The sequence below is a fragment of the Micromesistius poutassou genome (assembly GCF_964030765.1).
Source record: "Micromesistius poutassou genome assembly, chromosome: 16".
Classification (NCBI taxonomy): domain Eukaryota; kingdom Metazoa; phylum Chordata; class Actinopteri; order Gadiformes; family Gadidae; genus Micromesistius; species Micromesistius poutassou.
This window is the reverse complement of record NC_140286.1, coordinates 166,900-191,762: the sequence shown is the minus strand read 5'-3', so window position 1 is coordinate 191,762 and position 24,863 is coordinate 166,900. Positions and strand designations below refer to the sequence as shown.

General features: G+C 44.3%; 5 protein-coding genes across 5 annotated transcripts; 3 read left to right on the top strand and 2 right to left on the bottom strand.

The window, feature by feature from the left end:
- Window positions 1-787: 787 nt before the first annotated feature.
- ift22 (intraflagellar transport 22 homolog (Chlamydomonas)) lies at window positions 788-2,396 on the bottom strand. The gene is made up of 5 exons (XM_084481388.1): window positions 2,229-2,396; window positions 1,918-2,000; window positions 1,651-1,737; window positions 1,353-1,555; window positions 788-984 (listed from the first exon to the last, which is right to left on the bottom strand). Exons 1-5 carry the CDS (start codon window positions 2,265-2,267, stop codon window positions 836-838), a joined length of 561 nt encoding a protein of 186 aa, XP_084337514.1. The 5' UTR covers window positions 2,268-2,396; the 3' UTR covers window positions 788-835.
- A 676-nt stretch (window positions 2,397-3,072) lies between these two features.
- LOC311361167 (outer dense fiber protein 2-like) lies at window positions 3,073-9,408 on the top strand (the record flags this gene model as incomplete). The annotated part of the gene is made up of 16 exons (XM_084481377.1): window positions 3,073-3,233; window positions 3,342-3,477; window positions 3,628-3,759; window positions 3,863-3,937; window positions 4,463-4,534; window positions 4,880-4,996; window positions 5,377-5,562; window positions 5,684-5,793; window positions 5,931-6,066; window positions 6,363-6,473; window positions 6,576-6,680; window positions 7,222-7,380; window positions 7,881-7,981; window positions 8,416-8,578; window positions 8,952-9,077; window positions 9,238-9,408. The coding sequence occupies 16 exons, from the start codon at window positions 3,073-3,075 to the stop codon at window positions 9,406-9,408; spliced, it is 2,061 nt and encodes a 686-aa protein (XP_084337503.1).
- Window positions 9,409-11,356: 1,948 nt separating this feature from the next.
- On the bottom strand, window positions 11,357-13,706 carry LOC311361173 (CCN family member 1-like). The gene is made up of 5 exons (XM_084481383.1): window positions 13,596-13,706; window positions 12,841-13,054; window positions 12,201-12,533; window positions 11,832-12,040; window positions 11,357-11,664 (listed from the first exon to the last, which is right to left on the bottom strand). The coding sequence occupies exons 1-5, from the start codon at window positions 13,665-13,667 to the stop codon at window positions 11,365-11,367; spliced, it is 1,128 nt and encodes a 375-aa protein (XP_084337509.1). The 5' UTR covers window positions 13,668-13,706; the 3' UTR covers window positions 11,357-11,364.
- Window positions 13,707-15,501: 1,795 nt separating this feature from the next.
- Window positions 15,502-18,391, top strand: bcl10 (BCL10 immune signaling adaptor). Its single transcript, XM_084481385.1, has 3 exons — window positions 15,502-15,749; window positions 16,177-16,465; window positions 17,421-18,391. The coding sequence occupies exons 1-3, from the start codon at window positions 15,702-15,704 to the stop codon at window positions 17,930-17,932; spliced, it is 849 nt and encodes a 282-aa protein (XP_084337511.1). The 5' UTR covers window positions 15,502-15,701; the 3' UTR covers window positions 17,933-18,391.
- A 1,255-nt stretch (window positions 18,392-19,646) lies between these two features.
- LOC311361191 (mucolipin-3-like) lies at window positions 19,647-23,804 on the top strand (the record flags this gene model as incomplete). The annotated part of the gene is made up of 12 exons (XM_084481397.1): window positions 19,647-19,859; window positions 19,979-20,146; window positions 20,276-20,429; window positions 20,777-20,786; window positions 20,865-20,961; window positions 21,154-21,253; window positions 21,437-21,549; window positions 21,982-22,131; window positions 22,320-22,421; window positions 22,914-23,036; window positions 23,300-23,506; window positions 23,676-23,804. 12 exons carry the CDS (start codon window positions 19,647-19,649, stop codon window positions 23,802-23,804), a joined length of 1,566 nt encoding a protein of 521 aa, XP_084337523.1.
- Between the last annotated feature and the right edge of the window lie 1,059 nt (window positions 23,805-24,863).

Below are 24,863 nucleotides of genomic sequence, written 5' to 3'. Positions count from 1 at the left end.
AAACACATGTTAATGCAAGATGTGTAAGCACACAGCACTGATCCTGATCAGGCGTACAAACCCCTCAGACCGGAGGTTCTCTGGCTCTGGGATCACAGCACTGGAAAGTATTTGCAGTGACTCAACCAGTTGTCACAGGCCTTTCAACAGGCTGACTTCCCCGACTCTTTGGTTACAGATGAGAATTAACAAACACTAGACTGCTTGTAATACAAATGCATGACATTTACCTGGTGGAAATGCAAAGATTTTCTGCATGAATGCTTTTAAATTGACATAAAACATTTTTGCCACCTCTCAGGTCTGTCTCCATCCATGATATGGGCATGTCCTTTGAGACTAGACCCATTTGGCAGATTAAGACATTCACCAAGAAATGTTCAAGTGAATCAGTGATCTGTTTGTGATAATGGTGGGGTTTTAAATTGTGTTTTGGGAAATAGAATTCTTTCACTACATCTAGTTTTAATACTTTGAAAGTTTCAAATAAATTGAAAGACAGTGTCGGCATACCAGATGTGCTACAGAAGTGATTTGAGGCTTGATTAATTTTATTGAATTAAAAAATGATATGAAAAACTTTTTTTTGTAAAGGCGGTCAATAAGACATGACGTAGGAAATCCATGTCAATATACAGTTGTCTCTGTTGATTTAATTTACTAATTTGATTTGAGCATTTTGACTTACACCTATACAATAAAATATAAAAAGAATAATATAAACATAGCTTTACTTTGAGTAACAAATCAAATAGGCTGCAACTGGTCAAGTCTTTGTAGCAAGAAAACAAATCTATCTGTAAATATTATGATTAAGATGGCTACGAAATGATGGCTACGTAATGATAGACATCTCCTCCCGCTCTCTACTCTCGGACAGCGTGGTCACAATGTTTCCCACGTATCTGTGGAACGCTTGCCTCACCTCCTCAGGCTCGTCCTCCAGGTTAGAGTGGATGAGGGGCAGTCTGCTCAGATGGGCGGCTGCATTGGAAATAAATGGGACCAGTCAGACGCCAGCGGATTGCTTTGTATACTATTCTCCAAAAGGTTTAGCATTTGACGACCCATGCCAGGTCTTTCATCAATAACACATGAGCCATGTAATTGGAATCATGCTATGCACAGTATCTACACGCATTTGGATGTTCATTTACTCTTAGTCTCCGTTGTCCTCTGTGGATAGCCCCTTGGAGCAATAACAATGTCTGCAGAGAATCGCACAGAATCCACCCTTGGTTTCCAGCTCTACCAGAGGCCTAGCTCACGTTAGGCTATGGTGACCTGGATGCATCTAAAGAGTCAGAAAGGAGGCTGCCTTATTTGTTATCTACTACTACTATTAGTTTTACCCAGAGGGAGCCGCTCGTCGCCGTCTCCGCTGCCCGGCTTGTGGTGCGCTATCAGCAGGCACTGGCCGTCCTGCAGGCCCTGGGGGGCGATGAACATGGAGTGCCATGTCTCCATCTCTTTCAGGTGGCTCGGGACGTCCGGGTTGAAGACAATCGCCACACCGTTGGTGTCCTTCATTAACGCCGGCCAGCATGACTCAAATCTGTCCAGACAGAATCGGTTATCGTCGATCAAACTCTGGTTAAACACCGGTCAGCCATGCAAACGCTCAAAGCCTCGTGGGGTGACTGCTCTTACTTGAAGTCCCCTGCGCAGTCCCACAGCTCCACATCACATGTCGATTTGTCACCGCTGCCTTGATTTTGGGATTCAAATTCCAGGATCCTTGGAAACAACAACAATATGTTAACAGCTGGTGTTAACATGCTTGGCTTTCCAGACACACTTTGTGATTCTCCTTCCGCTGTGTGATGTTGGGTTAGGGAGGACAAGATATCGTGTTTTTTAATGACTGGTTGTGGGGAGTCATCTCAGTGCACTCTTAACTATGGATGTGTACTCTACCTGACTCCTTGTGTCGGACTGTATTCCCCTCCCACCGTTTCCGTTGTGTCGGAGAGGAAATTTGCGAGGACCGTTTTCCCACTCTGAAATGATGGAAGGTCAAAGGTGAGAATGGAGAGAATGGAGAGAAACCCATGCACTGCTTCGCTTGTTAGGGCCCTTACATAGTCAACGCATCGGTACGCATACGCGTCCACAAGGCATATATATATATACATATACATATACATATATAGTGCCTACTAGAACATTTATATAAAGGATGGATGTCCACGAAGCAATGAAAACATGCGACGAATCCGTGCACCTACCTCACTGGGTCCAATGAGAAGGATTTTTGCTTTGAACATTGCAGGGAAATAAGACAAGAAGGGACACGTAGCTCATCAATTAGCTTGCCTGCTATGTTTGATAGCAAAGCGAACTAGTAGGCTGATCGCTTTATAGGCTATACTCAATGCAAACAGGTTGTTACTACTAACGCTGTAGCTGTAGCTGTCCGGAAGCGATCGACTATGAAAACATAGCAAGTTATGCTTAGCATATTAGCCTAGCATTCAAAGCAAGCTTCAGTTTGGTTTCTATGGTTTCCACGAGCGACGTGTTAGCCAATCGCACGTAGGAGTCGCCCACGTGGCCTGTAGGGAACCAATCAAGGCCCAGCAACTACGCTCGGTCCGTCGGCGTTGGTTTGTTGACGTCTCCTGAAGACCAACCAATCCTTCTGATCTTGCAAGAAGAACCGATAAGTGAAACTGTCAATCATTGACAGAAGGATTGCATGGACGAAGGTAACTTATAAACATCTCATTGCGCGACCTTTTCAGTATTGGGTTATGTATGGCACCCAAGACTTAACACGTGGCATAAAATATACTAGTGTTAGTGCAATGCATGTTTTACACTAATTTACTGCAGTCTAATCTAGCTAAATATAGTCGTTTGCTTAATCCAGGACGTTCTGCGCATGGCTACTACTGGTTGTCAAGGAGCAATGCTATTGACTTACTTGACGACCCATACTAGATCCTTCATCAATAATACATGAGCAATGTATCAAGAGTCATGTTATGCACTGTATCTCTACACGCATTTGGATGTTTATACACTATTCGTGCCCCTTGTCCTCTGTAGCCCCCTGGAGCAATAACAAGGATGTCTGCAGAGAGTCGCACAGAATCCGTACTTGATTTCAGCTCTACTAGGGAGGATCACACGTTATGCTATGGGGACCTGGATGCATCTGAAGAGTCAGAAAGGAAGCTGCCTAAACACAGCAGTCCCAGTATGAGAACACCAGCCGATGACGACTACTGGTAAAGTGCTAAATAGAGAATACATCATGGAACCATTAATATCATCTGCGGAATACCTAAAACAAACAAACTAAAGATTTCCCCCCCCCCCCCCCCACCCTTATTTAGTCTATTTAGTAAAGTCGATTTTGCTGATGGAGACCAGAGTCAGCTGATGAAAACGTTGCTGGAGGCTGAAGCAGCGGCCAACAATGCTGCCAAACAACTTGTGTCTTTCAAAGACGCCATGGATGATGAATTTGCGGCACGTTTTCTATTAGGTTTTTTTTTTTACCGCTGCAGACAGAACCCAAAATACATTTAACATATGTAGAGCCAAGCATTGGTTACTAACCATTTATATTTCACTATTTGAATATCTTCATAGATTTCTCTATTCTCCGTTCCTGTTTAGGATTCCCGTCTGTCTGCTTCCAACAAGCGGCAGGTTTCCAGGCAGCGAGGCCTTTTGCTGGAAAAGTTGGAGGTCTTCAAAAGAATAAATAGATCAGTTCGACAAAAACTGAAGAGGCTTCAGGAAGCAGAGGTGTGTTGCAGGGCCTTTCCTCAATGTATGGGTATTACTGGGAGGATTGTGCCCACTCCAATCTACAGCGTATTTGCATTTGTGTATTTTTAATTTTTTTTAGGCTGATCGACTTGCCACTGACAAGCAGATTGACATCTTGCTGAATAAGATAACTCAGGCTGAGAGTGACAATGTGGTGAGTATTGGGCCACTTTTGGAAATAAAAAAAAAAGGCCTTCTATATACTTCAGCAACGCTACGATTAAGTTGTGATGTGCGAGTTGAGCGATCACTTGAAAAGCTTCAAGGACAAAGCCAGTAAAAATCTTTGTCTGATCGGTGAATGGCAGATGTTAATTAACCTTGTGTTGAGTAGACTTTTTTTAAGTTGTCTCAAAGAACATTCAACCACGTACCGTTGTGATCTTCTGCAGAATCCGTCTTTATAATTATTATTTTCAATCATCCTATTTTTTTTTCCTAAAAGTAATTGTACCAGTTCGCCAGGCAGGAAACACTTAACATAGAAGTGGAAGAATGGCGAAAAGACACCAAATGAGGCCCTCCTCATCTGGGAAAAACTGGGAAAAAGCAATGACTCTCTGATTTATTAAAGCAAAGGCATCGCCGTACAAGCACTCTATATATTAGTCCAATTATAATGCAAACTATGAGTTGCTTTCCAAAAAGTGCTTACATTTGTCCTTCTCTTCTCCACCAGCATTTGAAGAGAGATGTGAACAACACAGAGAAAGAACTTGGTGAACTGATGTCTCTACGGAGGAAAGAAAAGGTACTTTTGTATATCGGGTATATAGGAAGTAAAGAAGTAAATAAGTTACATTTTACAAGCACCTGTTCAGAGCAATTGTCGCAAAGTGCTTAACCAAGTTCCTTCAGTCAACACAACAATAGATACAATAGACGCAGTGCATATACATTTCACAGCACAAAGTTAAAACACACAAACAAAACGCCTGCCAATACACGTAAGGCCTTTGGTTCGATTTTCAAATAAAATTTTAACTGCTGTCTAAATTGACCGCAGTTTGCAAATCAAAAGAAACAGTAAACACTACATACACACATGTACAGATATCTTTAATAACCTATCAATGTGCTTCTTCTTCTCTCCTAGGAGAACACAGAGTCTGCACTTCATGCCGGTAGGACGGCGGAGACCACCCGGGCTCGCCTGCAGGGCCAGCTGCACCTCAAGGAGGCAGAGAACAACCGTCTGACCGCCCAACTGCGGGTGAGCCTCCCCCTGTGTGTCCCCCCACTAATGGTGCCCTGTTAAGGGCCAGCGGCGGTAGCTCAGGAGCTAGAGTGGTTCGGCTTTGATCCCCATCCCTAACGGCGATAGTGTCTGGCAAACCATTCGTATTTAGCAATTTAGCAGATTCATTTTTCCACAGTCAGGGACAGTGCATTTAATCATGTAAGTGAGGAGCAGGCAGGGTATTGCTATTGTATCCCTACCTTTTCACCTGGGCGGGGTCGAGCATCCAAGCACGACCCTGCACACTATCCTGCCTCCCAAAGCAGTGTGCGTGTATAGCTCCTTTGCCCATTAGTGAGTACAGTACGTTAGTGTGTCCCACTGTGGAATGTCTCAAGCGCTGTTGGTTTTAGGCGCTGGAGAGAGCGCTGACGGAGCAGAAGATGCAGATGGAGGACCTGAAGGCCGCCATCACCGCTCAGTCTGTGAAGATGGCCCAGGACAAGGAGGCCCTCATAAAGGCCACGCACGCCCAGAAACAGAGAGCCAAGAGGTTCGAGGCGGCCGTCGACAAATGCTACACTCAGCTCAAAGAGAAGGTACGCCGAAAAGAGTGCTTTTCTCTTTCTTTTCCGTCTCTCTTTCTGACTCACTTAATATAGTTGCTCTGCTTCGTTGGTTATGTTTGCACAATAAAACCATTTATTCCGCGGCTTGCAGGAAGTCCAGCTTGCCCAAGCTCTTTCTGAGAGGGATTCGTGGAAGATACAACAGGAGCAGCAGATTGAGGAGCAGCGTGGGCTGGTCACTCAGATAGAACTATTAAAATGGTGGGCGACGATGTGTTCAGACTGTGTGATTGTTCAGATCACTGTTCAGATTGTGTGTCTGTGTTTAAATTGTGTTGGTGGAGGCAGCCACAAGCAATGCCAAATACCATGGTTCAAAATGTGTGTCTCCGCTGCAGCCATGCGACTGATTTGACCGCTCGGCTCCAGAGAGAGAGGGATGAACTCACTACAGCTAACCTGACCGCCGTGGAGAGGGTTGAGAGACTGACGGTGGAAAACAGAGCACTTAACAGTGACAACGCAAGAATAAAGGTTTCGTTTTCCAAGTCTTTGTGATCTAGTTCTAGGACATACAATATGCAAAGCGTATCTTTGAAGAAGAATGTCACTACTGCCGATAATGTTACAGAAAACGTATCGAGCTTCTCTGGAAAGCGTGTGTTACTTTGGAACACTAACCAATTGACCACGTGGCTACTAGTGGGTCTGATCTAGTTGAATCAATGTTATTACTTTTGAGACTATTTACGAATGAAAATACCAATGACCTAGTTCATTGTTGTGTTGAAATGAAGAGTATAAAACACGGGTGTGGTTTGTGATTTCAGGAGGCGATCTGTGTGTTGGAGCAGCAGTTGGCTGAGTGTGAGGCAGCCCAGACAGAGGGGAGGCTGCTCTCTGAAGAGAGGGAACACCAGACACAACAGCAACAGAGCCAGGCACTTCATTAGTTTTATATATACTGTGTGTGTGCATATATATATATATATATATATACAGTTGAGCGGAAATATATTTGTGATGTTGGGCTTATTCTCTAGGTGGCAGCGTTACAAACCGAGGTTGATGATCTTAGGATAAAGTATCAGAGCCTGGTCAGAGAGACGGAGAACGAACAAAATAGAAAGGATGAAAAAGTTGAAAAGGTAACACCAAAATCCCCACATACACCAATTGTTTACAATATTATTATTATTATTATTATTATTATTATTATTTATTTATATATTTATTTCAGTAGTTCTACGACTGCTTTTATTATTGTTATAATTTGTTGCGTTCTAAAAATAAGATTTTCGGAGATTTGTGAGTATTTAACTGCTAACCGGATATTGTGTTCCTTGTTTGCACTTGTTCCTGACCAATAACACACTGTATTACACACTGTAACGTACGCTGCCTGCAAGTCCTTACTACACCCATTTCATAAACCTGTCCAAACAAATCCCATTCTCAAAACATCCCTACGGACCCCGCAGCCATCCTCTAGGGACCACGCTGTCAGAATAACCTCACGCTAAGCGTTCAGGTTTGCACATTCACTAACCATGTGTCCTACCCCCTGGCTTTTCCCTTCTCCCCCCCCCCCCCCCCCCGCCCCCGCCCCCCCCCCCCACACACACATAAACACACACACACACACACGCACACTCTCCTGCTGCTGTCCTGGTGGTCTGGAGTGTGCAGGTGAGGAGGGGTCTGCTGAGGCGAGTGCAGGAGCTGGAGGTTTATCCTGGGCTACTGGAGGCGGCCCAGCAGAGCCTCTCCCAGAGCCAGGAGAACTTGGGGCGCTCCGAGAGGAAAAGCTCAGAAAAGTCTGAGTCCGTTAGGCTACTGCGGGTTCAGGTGTGCATTGTTGTACGGCAGTAGCGTCGTGAGCATGTGACTAGAAGGAGGAGGAGGAGGAGGAGCTGACGCGTGTGCGTGGCGCGTGGCCAGTGTGCTGTCTCTGACCAGCAGGGAGCAGCAGGATGACACTGTGGCCCGTAGCCTCAGTCTCTCTCAGTAGCTAGCTCCTGGTTTGCTGTTTCTGCTGTGGTCTGCTGTCGATGTGAGTGATTTTTAGATGTGTTTTTTTTTCCCAGTGCGGTGATAGGGAATCAAAATTAGGCCCCAACCCATTCTGCCTATGAAGAGTATGTTTTCATGAAGCATGTTTTCATGAAGTGAAATGCTGCTCAATGGGTCAAACCCCTTGTAGGCAAACTCCAGCCTAGTGAGTGTGATTGGCCGTGTTCTGTGTGCAGTGTTGTGGTTGACCAATCACTGTGTTTGCATGTGATTTGCGATCCATCCGTACGATAAATAATAAATCATTTCAAACAGCTTTTTCTGACTTTTAACAGCTGGACAGTCAAAGCGAGCGGCTGAAAACCTCTGGGGACATGAAGCAGTCCATTCAGGAGGCCAACGCTCAGCTTGAAGTACAAATTACCTCTCTTGAAAAGTAAGACATATCATCTCTACTGTTCCAACTACAACAATCTAGTTTTCACTTCATTGGTAGAAACAGATTAAGGTGTAGGTGTGTGTGTGTGTGTGTGTGTGTGTGTGTGTGTGTGTGTGTGTGTGTGTGTGTGTGTGTGTGTGTGTGTGTGTGTGTGTGTGTGTGTGTGTGTGTGTGTGTGTGTGTGTGTGTGTGTATGTATTTGTCTGTGTGTGTGTGTGTGTGTGTGTGTGTGTGTGTGTGTGTGTGTGTGTGTGTGTGTGTGTGTGTGTGTGTGTGCGTGTCCATACATGTGTGTGTGTGTGTGTGTGCGTGTGTGTGTGTGTGTGTGTGTGTGTGCGTGTCCATACATGTGTGTGTGTGTGTGTGCGTGTGTGTGTGTGTGTGTGTGTGTGTGTGCGTGTCCATACATGTGTGTGTGCGTGTGTGTGCAGGGAGATGGAGGTGCAGCACCAGGAGAACGTGGAGCTGGTGCGGCGGCTGGCAGGTCAGGACGAGGCTCTGAGCTACGGCAGCAGGCAGCTGGAGCAGCGCTCTGCAGAGTGCCACGCCCTCAGCACACAGCTGGAGGCCGCCATGTCACACGTCTCACAACAGGTTGGGCCTCTGAACGTGTTGAGACCTTAAAAAGCGTCGGAAAACGGGGCAATCTCTCCATGGATTCAGGTTTTTATACCCACAGTTAGCACGCTCTTATCGAAAGCGACTTACAGTGAATTCAGGTGCGTGTGCTGAATGAGGAGGTAGGTGGGCTAGCCACCTTGCTCATGGGTACCGACAAGTAGACTTCAGATGTTTGGGTTCCAACCAAGAACAGCTGGCAGTCAAACACCCTAACCCCCACTAGACTATCCTGCCCCAGTATCGCCAATGTCAGTACCAGTGCCTTCTCGGTGTAATAGTGTACAAGATAACTTGTATGTATATTATAAATACACACGTCTCCCCATCCCCCCATCTCTACGGCCAGGTCACCAACGTGAAGGGAAAGGCTGTGAGCAGAGAGGACGCTCTTCAGACCCAGATCGAGGAGCTGGAGGCCGAGAAGAGCCGGAGGGACTCAGAGCTGAAGCTTCTTAGGCAGAGCATGCTCACTGTGAGTGAACGTCCATTACCACCTCTGCAGGCCATATGAGTCAGGCCGTTTATGAGATGCATAAACGTCTTTGACCCGGTCTTAAGTATGACTCCTCAAAGAATCTGTTTTATGTACGATGAAGTGATTTATATTATTGTGTCTTTGCACCCCCTTGCAGGCGGAGAACAAGTTTGAAGTGCGTCTGAAAGACCTCCAGCGCAGCCTGGACCAATCAGAGAGCCACAAACAAAGCATTCAGAGCTATGTGGATTTCCTGAAAAACTCTTACGCCGCAATGTTTGATGAAGGAGTTCAGCTGTCGAGCTATCGTTCATACTTTTTAAAGTAACATCAGGTTTCTTTCAGGAGGAAACAATTAGTGCAAAAGAGAACAAAGCAGTTATTCTTTCATAAATAATCATAAGTTAATTATGATTATTGTGTCAAATCCCATTGTTTCTCGACTGATGAGGAAGAGTGCAAGTCCTCTTTATTCTATTTATTGGAGTAATAGCAGACATTCCACATGGTACGTTTCTTTGTTCTTTGTCTTTGCTTTTTTTTTAATCAAAAGGACACGTGAGAAGACATGTGTCATTCTTTCCTCCCAGGCAAAAACAGTTTTATGTGATATGCTACACTAGGAAGACATTGTCACCTGGCTGGTGTCAGTGTGTATATATTAATATATACAATAAAGCTTTGTGTATGCATTGTGTGTGTGTGTGTACTATTTAAAGCTTTACATCTTATAGTTATGTGATGCTTGTTTCTGAGTCTTCTGCTCATGTAGAAAGGTTCCTCTTTATCTGGTTGAGTACCAGTATGCACTGTGTAAATATCAAATCACACAAGCTTTCCTTGCCCGCGCTGGCAAGAAGTTCTCATACCTCTTACATAAGATGAGCTCTGCACGGCAGATGACAATATCAATACTAAAGTCCCCAGGAACAATTGTTGCATTCCTAGTGGTCCAGTGATCAGCTATTCTTTATGAGCCATTGCTGTATGACTACTCTTTTTGTTTGTTTGTCATTAGCAAGGCACAGCATTTTAATCACTACAAATTACAGGCATGCAGTTCAAAACAGCACAGCATTTTATAAAAAATTAAAAGCATGAACTAATTCAATTATGTCTGAATGTTGAATGCGGGCAAAGGGAAAATTATCATTCACAATCAGACTGGCAGTTTGGGTTAGCGTTTACAAGACTTCTGTGCTTTGGGGTGTTTACTAAGGCTGGCTTTTGCTTCCATCTTTGTTCTATTATCAAAAGCACCAAAAATGACTTGTGTTCTGTTTGACGTAGTCTCACACCAAACTTGTGTAAGCCCTGGAGAAAGCATCAGCCCTCTCTCATGTTTATTGTGCGTTGCTGTCGAGGGCAAGGGGATCGTTTCATTCTCTGTGCACACGCCTCACTGGCCTGGCTCTTCTTCTGCGCTTGTTCTTGGCCTTTGAAGTTCTGTCTGATTACACCCTGGGAATTACTGTGGTCCTTCACCATTTTGTTGGGTTTAATGATGGTTTAATATCATTAATAGCTAGGGTTAGTAGGAACAGAGCAAATATATAGAGTGCAAAATAAACAAGCAATATAAAAGTAGTCAATAGTCAGGTGCAATAGCCATATGTACAGCTAGAGATGTGACCCGTTGCTGTTGTAGGACATGTGAGGCCTTGGTTGTCTTACATAGAAAATGTATGTTGTGTTTTATATCACTGAATCAGGAAACTGCTGGATAGAAGTATGGATATTTATTCTGCATAAGGTAGATCTTCGGGAAGTAAAAGCAATAACGTGTGGCATGTATGTGGTGATAAATAAGCTTTAGAATCATGAGAATATTACATAATAAATATATTTATTGTTCGCACCTGCAGCAAAAGAAAACCTCAGATACATAATTGGTACGTGGTAGCTCTGCATTTTGTCAGAGTATGATAGAAACTACAACAATAGAAGCAACATTAATGCAAAATGTATTGCATATCGTCAGTGTAACATATGACAATTATTATATATATATATGATGCATACAGTATGTATACAATGTATGAAACATATTGCAATAACTACACATGAAGCAATGCCCTGAGCCATAATACGTGTGTAATGTTGTTTTGTTGGTTGAAAATACAGAAACATCGAATACCATAAAGCTTCACAATGAAGCATATCATCAAGCTCCAATAATATGAAGCAAATCCATAGTCCTCAGCAGGAGAAGTCTGCCTCGTCTCGTCTCGTCTCACCTGACCCCCCACCCCCACCCCCACCCCAAACCCCGCGAACGAATGAATCAGTGGACGGCGTTGCCGTGTCGGTGTGACACCCGCGGCTGGTTGCTGCCGTCGCCGGTGCAGTCGCGCTCACACTTGCAGGCCTGGATCACCATGACGTTGTGGATGAAGGTCCTCCCGTCCTCGCAGCCGAAGCGCACGGCCACCGTCTGGGTCCGGTGGGGGCGGCAGCACAGCCCGCCGGAGGAGCAGGACCCACAGAACCTGAGCGGGAACTTCTTCAAGCTACCGCAGCCCATGTGGGACAATTTGACCGGCGGGCCAGCCGCCTTCTCGGTGGGATTGCATTTCCCAGATGCCTGTTGTTGGGGGGAGACAACGAAAAGTCAATCAACTCACAGAGGGACAATTGAAGACCTACTCCAGGGCCTCATGGTGAAATGAGCTCCAATATATCAAGGCTATGAGCTGTAAAACATTTCAGCAGGTTTATATATATATATTAATAAAACATGCATGTGCATACTTTGGAGCTGATGAATGCAGTTTGAGTGCACGGGCGAACTTCACACATCCGAGTCTCCCTGGTCAGCTTGCACCGGCTGTTGCCGTTGGACAGCCGAGCGGAGACCCCCATGCCACAGGACGTAGAGCAGGGGGACCAGGGCCCGCTCTGGGCCAGGCACCCCCTGGGGCCCGACACAAGCATGGTGCCCTCAGGTTCCGTCGCGAAAGCTGAAGTGAGTAGAAGGTTGAAAATGAAAGCCAAATCTGAGTGTGTTGGTCCAATGAAAATCTAAATAATTCTCAGAATATGAAGCTAACCAGAAGCTTTTCCATACATTTTTTTTTAAAGTTTATTAAGTAATTGTATACAGTGCCTAAATCGACTTACCCGCCAAGGAGCTGTAACCACCGCTTAATAGAGCCAGCTCATCCTTGGCAGCCAGGAAATGTCTAGACTTAAGTGTCTCCCCCTCCATCAGAGGTCTCCATCTCTTCCCCTCCTTGTCCGAACAGACCAGCTGCTCGCAGCAATGCCCGGGGGGTCTCACCAACCGGTGCTTCTCACAGACCGGCTTGGGCAGCGCCACTTTGTGGGGGCACAGGGAAACGCACGCCACAGCGGCGTCCATACAGGTGCACTGGTGTCTGCAGTTCGGTCGAAAGCTCTCCCCGTTTTGGTAGATCCGGTCGTTGTACTCGCAGGGTCTTCCTTCTGATTTGGCTGTGGACGGTCAGAGAACCACGTGTTTACATATAGAGAAACCAAAGGCACAATCCAGGAGGCAAGCCAAATGACCCAGCAGGATCAAATCAAGGACGACGTCACCACATGTGCAGTGGGTGAGATCATGGTTAGTTTGCAGCCGGTGAAGAAGTGTTTGTTCTAAAGTCTAAATGATAAACCCAACCAGCCACAGAGCCATCATCAATCCAGGGATTTCAACCCTAACCCCATCCCTCTCAATGAATTAGAAGAATCTGTTTGAACGCCGAGCACGGTCAGGAATATTCACACCGGAGTCACGTACCCCTGCAGATGCCGTAGGCTGCTGCTCCGTGACCTGCCCCAAAGTTGCACTTCAGCCCCCTGGTGCGGTCGCAGGGCTGCATGCGGCCGCAGTCCTCGTTGAGCTGCCGGCTGCACACCATGCAGCAGCCGCAGTCATCCGAAGCCAAGGGCACTCCCGCTGCGCACTGCGGGGCCGCGGCGCTGCAACTGCAATCCCTGGGGCACGGGGACACCTGCAGTACGGCAGCACCAGAGGGACATTCGTGTTCAGGGCGAATAGACACTTTGATTCAAAGCAATGTGTGAAAGCGTGATTGATTTATTTTTTACGTATTATAAGACAAATCTTAGGAAAAAATAATAAAAGTTGTTGAAACAATAGTGCAGGAGAAATGCAAATAATATACTTTTTTTTTTAACTGAACTGAGAATTAACCAAAATATTTAAACTAAAATACAATTATTCTACCAAAAGAAAAACTGTCTTATATATAATGGGTCTTATATATAATAACAGGTTAGGGGTTGGGCATCTTACTCAAGGATGCCTACAGGTAGACCGTGGGAAAGACAGTGAACCCAGGACCCAGTCGGGATTTACACACTATGCTGCCACCCGCATTTGTAATGATGTACTAGAAATCGTTTACAACATCCCCCCCCCCCCCCCCAGACCCAGAACAAGACAGGACAGGTGTCAAAATTCATCAATATGTTAATTTAAAAAACCCAAACCAAACTTTGAAATCAGTGTAAAATGAAAAACGGCCTCACCAACTGCAACATCCCACAGACGACCACGGCAGCAGAAAACACCCACATCTTCCCCAAGAGAGAGCCTTGCATTCGACAAGCCAACTCTACGCTGCAGCTACAGCCTACCTCTCTCTCTCTCTCTCTCTCTGCCTGTCTAGTCCCGAGCGGCCCACGCATCACCTTATATACACACACACACACACACACACACACACACACCGAGCACATGTGACGTATGTGTGAGCTGAAGAGGTGTTCTGCAACTATGCCAGGAATGCTTTGCAGCATGTCCTCCCATAAGGCAACCCCCTGGCCACCCCCCCCCCCCCCCCCCCCCCCCCCCCCCCACCACCACCATCACCACTACCACTCAACTCATCCCAGAATCCCCTTATCCCACTTCCAACTTTCCCTCCATTGCTCTTTTTATTGTTCATTTACTTTTATTGTTCACTTTTCTTTTTATTTAGCCTTTTATAGTGTAGCCAACCCATGTAAAATAATACTTCTCTATTGTGGCAGGTACTTTGTGCCAACTTGTAAACTTGAAATGAACGTTCTATGTCATTTTTAGTGAGCCTTTTTTTTATGATTGTATATATTGCTTTGATGATTGTTGATTTGTATAAACATTTTATGGTTAAAGATACAACACAGGATTATGTTTGTGAAACATATTGCATCTTTAATACATTTCATAGCCTGCCGATTTGATATTGGCTCAGTTCAACAATGACTTCATCATTCCTGGTGAGTGAGAGCATCTAAAGGGGGGATTCCACATCAGTTCTCGGGTAAATATTGAAAGAAAAGCCACATATTTCTTTGACCTGCATTCATTCTTGAAGTGAAGTCCGACACTCTGTTTAGGCTGGTTCACATTGTCTGTGGTCAATGTTTTAACTTTCAACGATAAAGGTGAGGCTGATGTTAGTTTAAACAATTCACAGGTACATTCCTGTCCATCATCTACTGGGGTGTGGCCAAAGCAGAGTTTATTTAACCTTGAAATTTCCAAACAAGAGCCTTTGAGAATGTTTGAACATCTGCAATTCTTTTTTCCATATTTACAACCAATGAGGAACACAACAAGAAATGTTATTGGCTAAATAAACACACCATTTGACGTTTGACCATTACAATCCCAATCAGCATGGTTTGTTTCTTTGCAAGAGCCACAAGGATGAAGTAAGTTGTTTGTTTCAACCATGTGAAATGTGTAATTCACTGTATGAAAAACCTGTCTGATGCGAGGAAGTGTATGCGGTAGAAAAGAAGCTTCCACATTGGCGCTCTGTCCATCCACATATGTCACAGAAGTTTAAAGGGCCATTACAAACAGGTACAACTCAGGCAGCAGAGCAGTAGAGCAGCATGAACGTCATGCCATGGTTTCCTATACTTTCATGCTTTACAGGACGTACTGTTGACTTTTGTGGTCTGGAGCATGTTCCACTAAAAGCCATACGCAGCGGTTAGGAATTCCTCAGAGTTAGGTAGAGAGAGGCAGGGGGTGAATTACCTGGACCATCTCACGACTCCTCCACATGCATTCCGCACACGCACACGCACACGCACACGCACACGCGCTCGTGCACACACACACACACACACACACACACACACACATGCACACGCATGCTCGCAAACAAAACGGCTACTTTAACCTTACTCCACATAGTAAACATTTGTTAGTTTATGGACAGCCCCATTCAAGTATAACCAGTGAATTCACTTTTATGTTTTGGAAAGTACATGTCAATAAAGTGTCCCATTTTACAAGAATAATATTCACAAAAATTAACTATTCACAAAGGATAGACAGAAAGCATATTGCATATTATAATGTTACTCTTGTTTACCTGACGTCACATAAACGTCATCGATCTGAGAATAAGGAAGTCCGGAGTGTAATTGCGGAGCGGAGGATAATGTCTATGCCGCGTAAAAGATTAGGCGTAGTCGTTAAACAACAAGTTAAACGACAAGGATAATGCGGGCACATGTATTAATGCGAACTCTATTGCTTTATTCTCGTGTTGGATTTGATAACAACTCTTAACTTGCGTACGTGTCCGTTGATTACCCCGGAACACCTGAATTCAGTACTTCAAGGGGGTGGGGATGGATGTTCACCTTACAGAAGATGAAATGGCAGACATTAAAAAAGACGTGAGTAGCCTATGCGAGTTTCCACGATATGGTTTTGCACGACATATCGATTCAATCGAATTATTTACTCTAAGACCTTGAACCGTATAGCGGGGGCGTGCGTGCTGAAGTAGGAAATACCCCACTCAACGCCCCCTCCCTCTCTCCTTCCTGCCCATAGCAGCCATACTGAAACCACTCTTTCCTCTTTTTGAGTGGGCAGCGCAATGTGCACACTATTCTACATTGAGCAGGTCAATAAGGCCTAATTGATCACAACAGTCGTAATCATTATCTTTCTTTTCATTTACATACAATATAGTTGATGTTTCACTTCTAACAATGTAACACATAAACAGATATAATCAATGTTTTGTATATTTTGAGAGGTCATAGGCCAGGCTGAAGCCCTCCGTCCACTCAGTGGTCTGCTTCCTCTGCTGCCCAGGTGCTGAACAAACTGCGGCCCTACCTGGTCACCAAGATCAGAGCCGAGCGCCACTTCGACTATCTGCGCTCGCGGCGGGTCATGACGCGGGACGACGCGGAGGAGATGACCTCCCAGCCCACGCAGTCCAGGAGGACCAGCATCCTGCTGGACCTCCTGAGTGACAACCCCCGCGGGCTGGACGTCCTGATCGAGTCCATCCAGCTGTCGCGCTGCCAGAGCTTCATCATCGCCAAGATCACCGACGAGGTCCAGAAGGCCAAGAACGAGAAGATGGAGGCGCTGAAAGGTGACTCTGAGTCCTGGGTGGTTGTTTCTGTCGGTCGGTTTTTTTCATGGTCAGGTGACGGTGCAGAAACAGCGTTTTGTATCACTGAGAGGAGATGCACTTCACCGGATTATAGAGTCTCGCTATTCTCCATCCTCAGTTACAGGGCAGGTACATGTCATTATTAAATAGTATTGTTAGAATACAACATACGATACAACATGTTTGCGTGTGGTGATAAAAAGCGCTGACGCATGTTTGCATGGTAGTGTGGGAGACAAGTACTGCATTACAGTGATGACCCCCCCAGCCAGGGGTGCAACCATGTTATGCGCACCCCTAGAACATGTACCCTCTTTGTGTTCCCACGTGGAACACAGAAAGTGAAAGAAGAACTGAAATATGACATCAGTGCAGATTGGATTATTTTTGTTGCTCTAAAACTCTTATCTTATTAAGGGTTTTTTTCTACAGTGGCCAGTCTACTACACTACTGTTTGCCTTCAAACACTTCCTATACTAGCTTAGGACATTGGTGTAACAACGGGATGTTTTAGCTTGTCTTGTCACACCGGCTACTGGAATAGTTACTAATGCAGTTTGTCAAGTTTGCGTTTGCTGTTGGCCGAGGAGGGAAACCGACAAAAGGAAGACGATGCTATCACTTTAGTTATCAATCCTCTTCTGGATTTGATATTAATGGTAAGCCATATCCCGTTTGTTAAGGAACCAATGGGACAGGTTGTTTCCATTGGAGACGCATTCCATGCAATACGCGACAGACAGAGCTCCGCCCCCAGCAACATGATTGGTCTAAATACATTTGAAGCGAAAGAGAAAATGAAAAGGCCCTTTTGGTCTGTGCCGTCTGACTGTAGCCTACTCAAAGTCCAATATGTGTACTCGACCGACGCTCCCACACTCCCTTCCATAAACCTCTCCCTCCCCCCCCCCCCCCCCCTCCCCCCCCCCCCAGCTGCCAGCACTCCTCCGACCACCAACAACAACCTGAGCGTCCAGCGAGCCGACCCCCCCGGCACCACCAACGACCTCTCCAAGACGTTCTCCGAGGACTCCACCATGCAGTACCACCCGGACGGCGAGGGCAGCCCCTGCACCTCGGTCCTCCTGGGGGGGTCCCTCGACCTCAACTCCCAGAAAGGCGGCGGCGGCGGCGGCGGCGGCGGCGGCGGGGGCGGGGCCTCCGTGACGGGAGGATGGGACATGCAGGCGTCCTCCTCCTCCATCATGTCCACCGCGCCCTCCACCCTCCCCCGGCCCGGGGACCCGGGCGCGCCCGCCCTGCCGGACGAGATGCTGGCGGAGGAGTCGTCCTCCTCCCCGGGAGTGGACCTCGACACGCTCCAGTGCAGCAGCGGCGGCAGCGGCGCCGACTTGACCTTTCAGCCCCTCAGGTCGCGCTCCACCAGTCCCATGTGCGCTGCTTTGCAAGCCAAACAGCAAAACCCAAAACTCTTCCTGGTGTAACTCCTCCCCCCCCCCCCACACACACACACACACACACACACACACACACACTTGTACATTGTCACGCGTGTTTTTCTGTGTCAAACATGTGTTGGAATGCACCACAATGCAAGTCGGGAGATGACAGTGTGTAGATTGTGTCGTATCTGTCGTCACTTCTTTTAAACGTAATGTCCGATAGGTTCCGTGGTACGAGACACTGACGGCTGCTACAGTGTTGTGTAGCCTTTTAGACCTATTTTATATTGAATGTTTAATGTTTGTTGTGCATTTTTAATAATGATGTTCATCACAACACCGTGCCTTTTGTGAGCTGCGCGGAATGCAGACATTGTCTGATAAGCTGCAAACATGTTTTGAATTTGATCACTACAAAAATGTTATTGCAAAAATTTGATTTCATTACCAATGCTACAATTGTATACGATCACATTATTTTATACTACAATAAACTCAGGAAACGATTATTGTATTTAATATGGGTATGTGTTTTACCAACTAGGGTTATTGATATGACGGTGAACTTTAGAAGCTAATTTCATTCCTTACACTAACTGCTAACTACATATATTTGAGTAAGTACAGCAAAGACATCGATTCGTAAGAGACTTGTTGAGAACCCCTAATTTCCTTTCCCTGTTGGTGTTTAATTGTAACCCTTCAAGTTGTTTGCGTGGTGGTGCTAGGTGTAACGTCCATTGTAAGGACAAGAGCATTGCGTGCTGTGGTGGTGTCGTCCTATTGTTTCTAGTTGACAGTGACAGAGTGAATGGGGAACAATGTTTTATGTTTTGGAAAAAGCGGAAAACTTTTTCGAAGGTGACGCAAAAGGAATGCCATGTCATCATGTGGTGAGGACAGATGCAGCGACTGCTACGTGTGAAGCTCATAAGAACGTGAACTGGCTCCACATGCAGAGAGGGACAGATTGCTCCGACTTTGTCACATAGAATTTGGTAGGTGACACATTTTGGTGAATACTATCTTTCGTTGACATTTTGGTGTTTTATTCCAACATATTTTTATCAATTGATTGTTTAAATTGAACGGGATTTATCCCTTCCACCAAACTTAAAAAAAAAAAATTGTTATTGAAAAGGTATTGCATATTACAGTTGATATTAAGAATAAATAATCGGATGCATTAATGAGAAGGCACATAGTAGAATGTGCATTTGCTATTATATAATCTCTTGGTTTTTTGTTAGGTGATATTGTAAATCGTATAACAGATGAATACATAATTGACAAGGTTTCATTGATTAACAGTAAAAGTACTGTATGTGAAATCATGGCTAGGGTTAGTGCTGTGTGTATTGTGATTATCTCCACTATTGTTGGTGCAGCTTGTATTTAGAGTTAAGTCTGGAGGTTCGTGGAGTAACACAAAGTTACAGCAGTCCACACATGCTGCAGAACCTGTTTGATTAACATCAGAATGAAAGGCATGTCAAGTTTTCACAATACAGATCTGATATCTGAGATCTGATATAGATCTGTGAAAGTTCAAGTGTGTGGGTGTATATATACGTATATATGTAGATGACCTCTGTGTATGTACCAGTATGTACACATACACATACATACACATACACAGAGGAGGAGGAAGCTGTGTTTGGCAGGCAATAGGTTAAGGATCAGGTCTAAGGTATTCTCCATTCTGTTTAGTTCTACCTGGCATTTGTTGTTTTGAACCCCTGACTTTCAAGACTAGATGGAGGAGCCCCTTATAGGTCCCAGGCCAGAGGGCAGGCCCCTGAAGGGCCACCCCCGATGGAAGACAGACAAACAGGTCTGTGAGGTGGAGGACTTCAGGAGAAGGCTCAAGTACTTCTTCATGAATCCCTGTGAGAAATACAGAGCCAGGGGCCGTAAACCATGGAAACTAACATTACAAATTCTGAAAATTGCAATTATCACAATCCAGGTAAATACAGTATGTCCAATTTTAGGTTTTTTTGCACATTGATGTTATTAATTTCTTTAACAAAGGGTTTGGCGCTGTCACCTCAAATAGTTGATCATCTTTTCTATGTTTACCTCTAGTTGGTCTCTTTTGGCCTGAGCAATGAAATGATGGTCAGCTTCAAGGAGGAAAGCCTGGTGACATTCAAAAATCTGTTTCTCAAAGGATACACCGATCAACATCGTGGAATACACACACTGTACACAAAAACAGACGTCTATGACCATATTCACTATGCCATTGATAGGGTGATTACAATTTTAATTTCAATTACTATTATTATTAACTTGTGGAAGGTAAGAACTGCTAATTATTATTTTTTTAATTGTATAAATAATTATGAAAAATCCTGTTTTCTTTTTAAAATGTTTTTCCAGTACATGAATCTCGAGAATCTCACAGTAGGAAATCATGCCTATGAGAGGGTGGATGGCCTGTACACTCCTCTCTCTCTCTGTAAAGAGTTCTACAGGAACAGCAGCATCTTCCCAGGCAATGAGACCTTTGACATTGATCCACATGTGGACAAAGGTACCACAGTTATACTACCACTGAAACTATGTACTGGAATGAAACGTTTTTAAGAACAAAGGAACTGTATTGTAATGTTCTCATCCAAATAATCATGCACTTATTGTTGATTGGTGATATTTATAGTGAGTGATTCATGGCACAAATGGAAAATAAAACCAATTCTGTTACTTGTGACTGAAAGAGGAAGTCTTGTGTTGGGCAGCTTTCTGTGCCCATGTCTAGACACAACTTTATTCTATTCCTTATTTACCCTTTATTATTTTTGTTTATGTTCACAGTTTGTATCGCCATATATCCTACAACTGATACTGAAAGTTGGCCAAGAACTCTGACCTTCTCTATAGATTTCAAAAGGTACGTATATAATGGCAGATATGTAATCACTGTTTTCAGAGTGTAGCGTTATACTTATGATTGTATGTCTGTGTTCAGGCTGCTGTCAGTAAACATCTACCTCAAACTGAGAGCCATCAATCTGCAGACTGTGCGGCACCATGAACTACCGGACTGTTATCTGTTCAATATAACGGTAGTTGACATGAGCCAGAAAACCATGCATTTTATTATGCTGACAGAGCATAATGTGGCTGTATGTTTGATAACACAGTAGCCTAATATATAACTTGTATGTGGCTGTTTACAATGTTATCTTATACAATGCTATTACAATTCACGAACCAAGAATATCATTGAAAAATTGTGTTTTTGTTTTTTAACACAGATCATGTTTAACAACAACGCCCACAGCGGAAGAATAAAAACCGAAATAATAAATGATGTTGGAATTTATGAATGTAAAGACTGGAATGTAGCAGGCACTTGTAAGTATTCAAAATGTTTAAAAAGATTTAAAAAAAGATAAACAAACAAACATACACAACATATACAAACATATACCACAGTAAATCAGTCTCTCTCAGTCTTATGAGATCTAACTAAATATTTAAACGGGTATTGACTCAACCAAACTGACCGTTCCTCTCCTATATGTTTGGTCTACCAAGCTGGGAAGAATGACTACATGCTCTTAATGCTGGATTCGGTGGTCATCATTGCCTGCATCACCTCTCTCATCCTCTGCTCACGCTCCATTAGAAATGGCATCCAACTCCAGTTTGTGAGTGAGAAAGAAAAAGTCAATTCATTGTGTTTGCGTCACCAAGAATTGATTTCTAACAGTCGGACACTTTAATTATTGTAAACCGGGGGTGGCCAATACAGTTGGCTGCAACCTTTATGGTTTCGACACAGGAAGGTTATATAAGTGCATTTGTGTAAAAAAAAAAAACTACCAGTTATTATGACCTTCTTTATGAAAGTAATATTAATAATACATACAAGGCAACAATCGGGTGGTATTGAAATCAGCTGAAGCAATATTATTAGCTCATTACAGCAGGCCTACTCTGGCACTTGGGCAATATTGATTGCGGAAAAAAATGGGAACATATAAATAGATACCCAAAGTAACACACAAACCATAGTAACAAAAAAATGATGTCTGAGCCTCTTAACATGAGGTGTGGTGTATTGTTGTTTTTTGTCGCAGGAGTATAATACGTTCTTCCAAACCTACTTCAGTAAGACTGTGCCCTGGGCAGATCGCATGGAGTTTGTAAATAGATGGTACATCCTCATCGTTGTGAGCGATACCCTGACCATTGCAGGGTCCATCCTGAAAATAGGAATTCAGAGCAAGGTATGATTATTTATCACATAATAATTACGTAAAAAATGAGATTCATGTTTGTCATGTTTTATTCACAGTCTATAATAATGAATAGCTAATTAAACTAGGCCCACTTATTGGTTGAAGTCTTGCAAACATTTCTGTTTGTCATAATACAGTTGTTTATCTTGATTTTCTGTATTTATCTTTTTATACAGTACCTGACCATCTATGACGTGTGCAGTATTTTCCTCGGGACCGCCACTATGCTGGTCTGGGTCGGGGTCATCCGCTACCTCGGCTTCTTCAAGAAGTACAACGTATGAACTCTGTCTTTATTCACACGCTGTTTACCCACCATTCAATACTAGTGTATTCACACCAGTTTAGTCATGAAGTAGACGCTTGTATCCCAAGCGACCACAGTGAGCTCAGCTACATGTCGTTAATGAGCAGTTATAAAACGGGGGGCCTAAATCAAGCGATCTGATTGGTTCCCAACCGTTGTATATTGAGCGTATACACACAGCTATGACGCCCGTTCAGTTTACAGAGTTCAGTATCACTCCGCGCCTAACTCTAACTGTTGTTTATGTATATATAAAAGCGATAGCGTAGTTCACTGAAGCCTAAAAAACATGTTGATTGCTGGAGCAGGTAGACTATTGGCTATGTGGAGGTTTAATCAAACCTTTAGTCTGGGACTCGAGCCCCCTGACCACTTCACTGTCCTGCTGCTATGTGCATTGCACTGCACTGAGCCAGCATATATTCAATCACAAGCCACGTCCCATAACATGACGTTCTGCTAGATCCTCATCCTGACCCTGAGAGCGGCGTTCCCCAACGTGATCCGCTTCTCCTGCTGCGCCGCCATGATTTACCTGGGCTACTGTTTCTGTGGCTGGATCGTGCTCGGCCCCTACCATGACAAGGTACGCCACACACACCCTAGAAAAAAACCCACGCATATATGGTCACACTAACTCACCTCGTCGTCAGTGGAACCCAAATAAAGCTACTACAATTACCATTACCAGGTGTGGAGAACCACTTCAAACTAGTTGTGAGACCCCATTTCAAACATAAGATCAGGTCATAGAATAGAATCAAACGTCATACAATCAAATAAGTGGAATAGAAGCATGTGTGTGATGGGATTCCCTCCATGTCGTCCAATCTGAATCTCCTCTTCCAGTTCCGAACCTTGGACAAGGTGACGGAGTGTCTCTTCTCGCTCATCAACGGCGACGACATGTACGCCACCTTCAAAGCCGTGCGGGACAAGACGTACCTGGTGTGGTTGTTCAGCCGGGTCTACCTCTACTCCTTCATCTCCCTCTTCATCTACATGGTGCTGAGCCTCTTCATCGCCCTCATCACCGACACCTACGAGACCATCAAGGTGCTTTCCTCACCATTTGCTTCGGAGGCCTACGTCCTCTCTGGAGATATTTGGACGGATTACATTTTGTGCACGTGCCGCTTGAATGATGTGTTATTCATTTAAACTGTCATACACAGTGATGTCCCTTTTTAATGGAGATAGTGTTGTTGTATTTTTTTTTTGCCAGAGTTGCCAGGAAGACAAGATGCCAGTGTCTGAGCTCCAGGCCTTTATAGCAGAATGCAGAGACCATCCTGAATCCGGGCGCTATCTGACTGATAGCCAGACCGCTTCCTGCTGTGGCTGCTTTGGATGAACTGGACTGAGAGTCCCTTCTCAGAGATTTAAATGATTGTATTTGCCTTGGTTCAAGCAAGTTCAACGTCATCGAATAACAAACACAAACAACCCGTTGCCTAACACTTACATTTAATTAAGCATTTGATTTGTGTTAGACAAATTATGTCATTGTTAGCTATAAGAAGGGTGCTGGAGAATCTTTGGATAGATTACGAGTAGTATGTATTATTATGTATATATTATTAGATATATACATGAGAATTTATATTGATGACCAATAGGCGTTTGTGTGTGATGAACGTGAGTGATGAACGTTATGTAAATAAATGACATATTTGACCAAAGTTTATGTATTGCACAAATAAAACTGACGTTCGAGCTAGGCAAGTTATTTGTTCTGAATGTAAAGGAGTCGCAAAAGACTCGAGGCAGTGTCTGAAAATAACAACCTGTGTGTGTCTGTGTCCCATCACATAACACCTGAGGGCGCTCCACATTTGCATAATCCTCTCTCGGTTGCTTCACATCCAATGTCCTGTTCAGATATTGGTTGCTTGACAACATGGCCTCCAATGACAGAGGTGTTTAGTTGGACGCCGACACGGGAATACACTTAAAAACAATCAGCGCCCTGCACCTTCATGATGTTTGCCGAACGAGTTAAGGTAAAACGTTTATGTGGCGGTCTCATGACGGTGTCAAGTGATCTGCGACACAGTGCGAGTTGTGTGTCTGTGTTTAAGAGACGGCAGGTGTGTTGGCAATGCCATTTGTATTTGAATGATGGTTGAATGTCGTGTTCAATGTCGGATTACGATCCGAGAACGTGTTGTCCTCGGTCCGTGTGAGCTATAACGTTAACAGTGTTGTAGCTGTCCGCTGTTTATCGAACGGATGATAACAATGTACAACCTGACAAGGACAATTAACTAATGCAAATGCGTTCAACTTTGTCTCTGTGTCGAGGTAGGATGCTTTAAATGTATGACATAGTGAGGAGGACAGTTAAAACGCGTGATCTATATTATGCCCTACTAATGTTAGGGTTGTAGTAAGTAAAGTGCGTGTTTTCATT